Source organism: Leptosomus discolor, chromosome 11, assembly GCF_034619465.1.
Source record: "Leptosomus discolor isolate bLepDis1 chromosome 11, bLepDis1.hap2, whole genome shotgun sequence".
Lineage (NCBI taxonomy): Eukaryota > Metazoa > Chordata > Aves > Leptosomiformes > Leptosomidae > Leptosomus > Leptosomus discolor.
Window position 1 is genome coordinate 24,170,778 of NC_141401.1, and position 8,583 is coordinate 24,179,360.

An 8,583-nucleotide genomic window follows, 5' to 3' on the forward strand; every position below is an offset into this window, starting at 1 on the left:
TAACCATTAGCAGCAACACCCCACTCCCCCACCAAAAAAAGAAGATTTAGCAATGATTTGGTCAGAGTTCTGTAACATGAACAGTGAGGAGGGAAAGTGTTTTGTTTTGCATATTGTCAGTCTGGCTACATAAACTACAGATTCCCAAAGCCTGACTTTGCCTAAACAACATAATCAGTAACAATTTGAGAGGACTGTGGTTTTCAGCCTGTTATTTTACAACTATGTCACCAATACAAGTTACAGATTATGTTCTGAACTTGTATTACTGGTTCTAGCTTAAATTAACCAGATTTGGCTTAATAAATAAATAAATGCAGAAACACATGTTCCTTAGAAAGTTTGCTGAAGAGTTACTTCATTGGTAGCAAATATAATTGTCAGGAGACAAAAACCCCAGTAGTTTGGTCAGCTGACAATTCAGAATCTACACTGAGATTTTTATCCCCTTTCTGGACTCTAATGACTCGTGGCATTAAATATTCATGGGTCAGATTGGGCAGAAACCAATTACTTTGGAACAGTTTTGCAGAATGCACATGCATTAACATATTTAACTTTAAAGCACATTCATCCTTCTACCTTTAAAGAATTATTTCCACACTGCCCTATAGCAAATCTACTGCAAATCAGAAAGTATTTTTGTAAATATTTACAATTCCTTAAAATACATTACTGGTCAGAAACCTTAAGAAATGCCCTCTATGTACTCATAATAAAGAGGGTAGAACAAACTGACTCCATCCAGTAAAATCCACTTTTAAGACTGTATCTGGAACTTAAGATTCTACATGCAGGCTTCCTTCACAGTACTTATATCATGCCAATCCTTAAAAAAGGCAAAACCAAAAGCAAAACAAGTAGTTAAGTGAACCCAAAGCATGCTTAGAGTCAAACAAACAAAAAAAGCCATAATAGAAAAGAGTATTTACTATGTACTTACTGTAAGTGATGCCTCATTTATTCTAAATATAAGGCAAATGCTTGGTTCAGTTTTAAACTTCTTGCAGTATGAAAGATTAGTTTGCAGTGAACTGCTGTTTGTTTGAAACTCTCACAACTTTTTAAATAAAAATTTCAGTAGTCTTCATGATGTAGTCCAAAATAGAAAAACACACCCTACTTTAGAAAAACTTCAGGGGATTGTATTACTTTCCCAGTTGCCATTCTGATTTTCTGATCTGCCCATTCTGAAATGTCTGATCCCTGAAAACAAGTTGAAATTACAAAGCTATTGCACGTGTCTAATACGATAAACTAACTTTAAAAACAAACTTTCACAGTAACAGTTCGATTTCAAATAAGAAACACAGTGCAGGGAAAAACCCCGAGCCCTACAATATGATGTCTTAATCAGCTGTGCAATGAGTAAGAGAGCCTTGGCTAGCACACCACCACACTGGGAACAAGAACCAACAACCGAATATGCTTTAGCAACAACCAGAAACTGACTTCACAGAAGTTCTGTTCAGTTATTATCAGCACCAATAGGCTATTACTACTCACCATCAACAGATGAATGTCCTTAACAGAGCAAGCAATACCTACTTAAATATCAACAACTCATTACAGAAATGTACTTGGAAAAAGGCACTGACAGTGACAACATTAGTACCTGTACCAAGCAATTAAACAGCCCCAGTTTCCCCTTTGAGGTGTTAAACCAAAATGATTCCTCATACACAAGAAAAGTAGACCTGAAAAAATCTGGGGTTATGCATTAACCTCACTAACTTGGTCCCTACTTCTTACACACACTCCCACACCCCCTGCCCCGGTCACTCACACTGCAATGCCATGACCTCTGTTCTCCAGCCCTGGGACACACAAACCAAACGAAAATGCCAGGGAAGAGGTGCAGGGGTTTAAAGAAGTCAGAAGTGAACATACCTGGGGTACTAACACAGAAGGGTGCCTCACCAAAAAGGGTATTTTCCCTTGCCTATCACAAGATGTGCTGCAGCTGCTCTGGAACACATGACTTAATGTATTAACGATTTGCAGAAAGTAAGAAAAAAAAGTAGAAAAAGAGCTGGGAGCTAACTTGTAAGAGTATCACACACTCCTAAAAGATTAAAATTTTCCATGATACATTTTTAGAAACCTTCCGCAATTAAATTTCTACAGTCAGCTGCCTATTTAAGGGCACACGTATACAAAAAAGCAAACCAAAATTAAAAAAGCAGGTGTTAAAGCCAATTAGATTGGCATTATCAGATAAAAGCTGAAAACAACCAGTGGCAAAAATCCTGAACACAATATGCAATTCCACCTCAACAAGAACGCAGCACAACTGGAAAATATTCAGAGGTAATCAAAAGCATCATTAAAGATATGGAAAGCACCCTTCTTAGGACCAAATAAGACAACAAAACTAGAGGGAAGCAAAACTGAGTGGACATACAACACAGGTTTGAAAATCACGAATCACATGAAATGGGGGGAATACGGCTTGATGTTTGCTGTGTCATACAAGAACTAGGACTTATCCAAAGAAACTAGATGGTGGTAAATTCAGAACAAACAAATAAAGGCAGTTTGTAACAGTATATAATTAAATTGCTGAACTTCTTAGCAGATGAAGCTGTAGGTGATAGCTTACATGGCTACAGAAAGCAATCCGATAAATTCATGTAAGAAAAATCCAGCAATTGGAATTAAATATCATAGCACTGTCTGTATGATACTCTAACTCCTCACTTGGATCTCCCCGCCACGTTACTCTCAGAGGAAATTCCCCATGTGGCACATCGAAGGAAGCAGGGAGGGCAGAACACGCAGCTGGGAGCGCTGCTTGTCCTGTTCTTTCTTCTTCCTACCTGCCTGATGGTGGCCACAGTCAGCAAAAGGTGACATCTGACCTGGTCCAGCCGTACTTATGACCTGTTTATAAACCCACCACGGGTGTCATCGCACACCAGTGGTGGCACCGAAGTTGACTTCTACGATCTGTCCATGCAACGTGGTGCAGACACAAGAGACTATGACTAATTGCTTTGCAACAGCAGCTTACCAATAAATATTCCTTTAACTTAACATGAGCAAGTCTTAAAGATAAAAAAAATTACTACCCTAACTCAGTTTACTTCTATCATTTTACCATATAAACTTTTAAAAACAAAGCCAACCAAACCATTTCTAGGTGTTTTGTAACAACTTGCAGCTAACAACTACTAACTTAATCTACTAGCAAATTGGCATACTGAGCAGCACTTGAAAATAACTATCACAAGTGGGTATTAAGACTCAGGAGGAACAATCCTTTTCTCACACTTAATCAGATGTTCCATTAGTTACATAATCTCCTGCAGAACATCCTGTGTGAGCAACGGTGCAGGCCTTTTCGCCTGATCTTGCCTAAACCACAGTGCGGCACTGCTTACAGCACAAATGCTGGACTGGTTCATCATCCATCCATGTATTGCACCTCTCTGCACACTGCTTTGCCATTTAAATCACCAAAAATACACCACATTGTGTTCCAGTTACGTTGTACAATTTTTGAATGCTTAAGTTGGAGTCTCATAAACGCACAGACATTGTTGTGGAAAATCAGCTACAACTGATTACCAGAACAAAACACACCGTCAAGCTTAGTAACTGCGACGTCATTCTCTCCTGCAGTACACAAGCTAATTTCCTACCAGGCAGGCAATGCACTTTAACAGGCTGACTGGTAGACTACCTGCTATTTCTCTTCCTTGACGTGCTTATAAAACAAGCTATGCAAACAAAGGGAAAAAAACACAAACCTGAAACTGTTACACAGGCCAACTCTTCAACTAACTTTGCAAAAACTCTTGGTCAAAGAGCTACACTAGGAGAACAGAATAGCAGAAAGAAAAAGAAACTTTTTATAACTCCATCTTAAACCTGTATCAGGTGCTTTGGAATTAAATTATACCAAATTCTATAAAATTATTTGCTTTTACCTACTGCAGTACCAGTGTTGCCATTTACAACCAAGGCTTTTACTTGTTTTAAATTATGTTTACTGCTTTTCCTAATACACCACCCTCCCAGGGCACACCGTTCCATGAGAACATAGGCTTTTGTTCCAAAAGCTGAAGAGATGTGTCTATACTCCTCTGGGCACCAGATGAAACATTAAAACCAAACTCTAGAGGTTAAAAGAGGATTCCAATGTGAATTCCAATTTTTTTTTTTTTTTTTTCAGATAAACACCTCATTTTGTCACCTGACTCATGTTCTTTCCACGTCTGGAACTCCTCTCCTAACCTCCACTGCACAGAAATACAAGTTACAGTAGGGTATTTAGCTACTTCGGAATTTCAGTTTTTACTAAGCTACTCCCTCAAAGTGACTACGTTTTAGGAATCAAAAGCTTAATACTACTATTTGCAGCTTTTCCAGATTACTAAAGTGAGTAATTGCTCGTGCTAATATAATTTAATTCCAAAAGAATTCCTTAAAAACTCCACCAATCAAAGCTACATAATAAATATTCATCCGCTCAGGTTGAACTCTGTTCCTGAGAGCAAAAGCATTTTCACACAACTATTAAGAACAGGATATCAGGAATACTATATTCAAACTGTACGTGCAAGGGAGTACAAGTCAGCCTTACTATAATCAAGTTGGAATTTGGCCAGAAACTTGGGTTATGACAAATCCAAAAGCCAGTCTATTCAACAGTACAATGTGTACTTGTTTATACACTTTTGTTTCTGTCATCAAATTGTGCAGCAGAAAAAAAAGAAGTGTGTTTAGGCTGGTGCTTAACTTTAGTCAGGAAGGGTTTCACTTAAAGTAAGTCAGTTCTAACCCCCTCACCCCACCCCCCAATGCTCACAGAAATGAAAGTATTTTGTCAGAGCTACTCAGTGGCTGTACAGAGCAGGGAATTTTATTATGAAATAATTCAAAATAACACCTTAGAATGATACAGAGTTGGAAATCTTAGTTCTGTGGCAAGTCATACCCTTTCAATCGGTTTCTATACAACCTGGGGCAACTTAGTGCAAATGTCCCAAAAGCCATCAAATGCTGATTTCAAAGATGGTGCAGACAAGGCAAATGATGAAAACATGGGATAACTATAAAGCAGCTGAGAAAAACAAACACAGTCAGCACCATTTTAAGTGTACTTCGGAGTTTCACAAATAAAAAATGAAACACACTGCAAAACAATTACTGCACAGAACTTGTTTTCTATAACTGCTCGTGCATGTGTCCCACAGTAAAGGCAAGATGTGTTAGATTTTGAGAAAAGCCTTCTCATACTGCCTTGCATTTTCTGTGGAATGTCTCAGAGAAGAATATGCAGTCACTTCCTTGTGAGTCAAAGACCTTGGATGAATATCAACTGCAACATAACCAGCAGTTAAGCAGTTGAGTGCTAAGCAGAAGTCTTGCAAGCACAAAAATATAACTGTATTTCAAACACCGAGCATCTTAGCAATGTATTTTAAGGTATTTTTGCCTCAAGCAAAATCTGTAGTATTTTATTTCGTGAAGAGTGTCAGTCAGTTATTTACTCTCAGATGAACCTCTTCCACAATATTTCAGCCTCTTAAGGTACCTCACTGGACCATATCCCATATCAATTAGTACTGCTTAATTAACACCAGTCCCATACAAAGCAGTAATAGAAATAATTTTTTAAGAGTAACTTGTTTATTCTATTGATCACTTTGAAACTTAACAGGCTTTATCAACTTAGACAATATGATAGCAATAGCTTCCTACATTAGTATGTGTGTGTAAATTCGTATTTGTTAACATATAATCTGAATGCTAAGAAAAAAATGCAGTATACCATTGCTGTAAACACAAAATTACCCTTAGAAACAGCAAGCCAAATTTACTACTGTGATGCACGCTTCGCAATGAAAGTAATCTTGATATTAGATTGTTCCTTTGGTACTTGAAAAAGGCTTTTAGAAATGCTCATTGATCAAAATGTCATTTACCAAAGATGATTTCCTATTTAAAATATGGAAGTCATGAATATCCTACATTTTCATAAATACGTAATTATGAAAAATTATGAACAATAATAAAAACATTGCTGTTCTCATCCACACACTAAAAGCATTATTCTGAATAGGTCTACAGATGCTTACAAACTCCGAAATTACATGACATCTGCATATTCAAGAAGAGTAAATGCATAAAGATGGCATTAGAAGTTTTCCAATACTGAAGTCATTCATACCTACCTACTGGAAATTCTGTGAATATTTTCCTTTAAAATAAAGGAAGACTACATTTTGGGGTGGGGGGTTCCACGCACAGGTAAATGTCTAACTCTCTGACAAAAATATAATTATTAGTAGTCTTCCAAAAGGTGTCATAAATGTTACACAACTTACAACAGCTTCATTTCAATTACTCCCAATAAAACCAAGATATTATTCTACGCATACTAAAGCATTACACAGACAAAATTGCCTATGTATTTGTTTAGTGTTTCAGGCAGGTTAGAACAATTTTCTACAGACACAAATATTGTTAGATTTTCCAACTTGGAAGGTATACTCCCTCAAGAAGTATGCCAAAATTAAAATACACTAAAACCAATAATCACAGTAAAATAAGAAAAACTATTTAGATCTCACCAATTCTGTCAGAATAAACAAAAGGCTTAATGATATCCTTGTCAAGGTATCTGTCAAATTCCTGATTTATGCCTACCTGGCAAAAGAACTGGTTCCAGTTTTTTAATCCTTGGTTCTGACGCTATATGGTCTTCAGCCTGAAGAAAAAAAAAATTAAAATGAGAATTTACTTACAAATCAGAACTTTACAGTCAGACACAAATCTGACCTATTTGGGCAAAGGAGAATGTTCTTTTAACTTCAAAAGCTGATCCTAAAGACCTAGCAACAGTTTTCTGTAAAGATATGAACATTTTTGTGTACATTTAGCTTTGTACCAGAAGAATAATGTAATATTTAAAGTGCTAATGTTTAACTAATTGTGTAACCTAGGCTGTAACAAGACACAAGACAAACAAAAAACAATTTGGCTTGACATTCCATAAAGGCTCAAGTCCTACAACAAGCCTTACACAGATACAGACACTCAGGTTTTTACAAAACTCTCTACCAACTTTCAACATGCATGACTTTCCAAAAAGTTTCCAAAAATTTCCAAAAAAACCCAAGGCCCAGAACACATTATGTGTCTACTTACATTCTAATTTCAAATCTTAAGGATAAAAAAACTTCTCCAAAAAGGCTGGAACCTTCAGTGAAATAACCTTAATGTCTACAGGTCCTACACTGACAGTGATATCGCCATTTCCCAGGACTAGGAACATCCAGAACCACGTTCCATCAACACTTCACTTTTACCAAGAAATTGTGAAAAAGCAAAAACGAGCCAACACACCAAATACGTTGCTAGAAGAGGTCTTGCCTTGTCTAAAACAAATAAAAACCACGCTCTGGCAAGTGCACACCCAGACCACTCAAAAAATCTTGGTGGTTCTACTAGATACACTTGGCATTACATCCACCAGGTACAGCGTTCTACTCGATTTTGTTATTTACGGCATCAGCCGAGCTTTAAATGCGAAGCGATAGCTACGGCGAAGGTTTAATTATTTGCATAACAGACAAGCACCAGCTGTTTTCTCCGCAAAGTATTCCACAGTGCGAATGCGGATAACACTGATCCCACCCAGCGCAAAGCGAGTCCAAACACCTGAAGCATTATTAACAACTTCCCAAAACACCCTCACACTGGCCGGTTTTAGGCAACGGAAGCCTTTATTCTGATAAAAGTTCTGCTCTTCGGCCGAAGTTTGGGCTCGCCACGGCACAAGCTCGCTTTCTATTTGTGTGCGACTTCAAAGACCGAGAGGCCGACCGAGAGGCCAACCGACTGCGCTCCCAAACGGCCGCACAGCTTTTGTTTCCCTGTGCGACGGAGGATTTCCAGGAGCCCTTCGGAAGCCCCTCCAGAGACGCACAGGTGCTGGTTTACGACCCCGCCAGGCCAGCAGCCCTGAGGCGAGCGGTGGCGAAGCTCCGGGCAGAGCCCCGGGCGCCCCGCGGGCCCCGCTCCGCCGCCGCGCCGGGAGGGAGGGAGGGCGGGAGGGCAGTCCCGCCGGCGGCACCTCGGCCGGGGCCAAGGCCAGGGCCAGGGCAGGGAGGGGGAGACGCGCGGGTCGCTAGCGGAAATAAAAGGCTGTTACCTGAGGCAGCGGCAGAAGGTAGGACTTGAAGGTGGGTTTGGGCTGCTTGAGAGAAAACATTGTCGCTGCCGGCTGGGACCCCAGCGGGCAGGCAGGGAGCGGCGGGCCGGGCCGGGCCCAGGAGGCCCCGTCCCGCGGGGGCAGGCTGCCGACGCCCGCCGGCTCAGGCCCGGCGCCCCGCAGCCACTTGGGGCTGCGCGCTCCCAGTCACACGGCGGCGGCCCCGGCGGGCGGAGGCGGTCCCAGCGCACCCTCCTTCCCCAAGGGAGGAGTCAGCCGCCTGGGCAGGCCCGGCCTGGGGCTGCCGCAACCCCTCATGGAGCCTCCCGCGACTCCCTCCGCCTCCCGCGAGGGCGGCCCAACGCCTCTCTACCGCCGGCGGCGGGCGGGCGGCAGCGGCCCCGGCGGGCGGCAGACTG

General features: G+C 40.8%; 1 protein-coding gene across 1 annotated transcript in view; it reads right to left on the reverse strand.

Moving 5' to 3' along the window:
* MTMR10 (myotubularin related protein 10) overlaps positions 1-8,224 on the reverse strand; it is a 42,557-nt gene extending 34,333 nt beyond the window's left edge. The window contains exons 1-2 of the mRNA XM_086471293.1: positions 8,165-8,224; positions 6,658-6,718 (exon numbers count right to left, since the gene is read on the reverse strand). Coding sequence (XP_086327419.1) covers positions 6,658-6,718; positions 8,165-8,224 — 121 coding nt within the window. The remainder of the gene's footprint in view (positions 1-6,657; positions 6,719-8,164) is intronic.
* Positions 8,225-8,583: the final 359 nt, after the last annotated feature.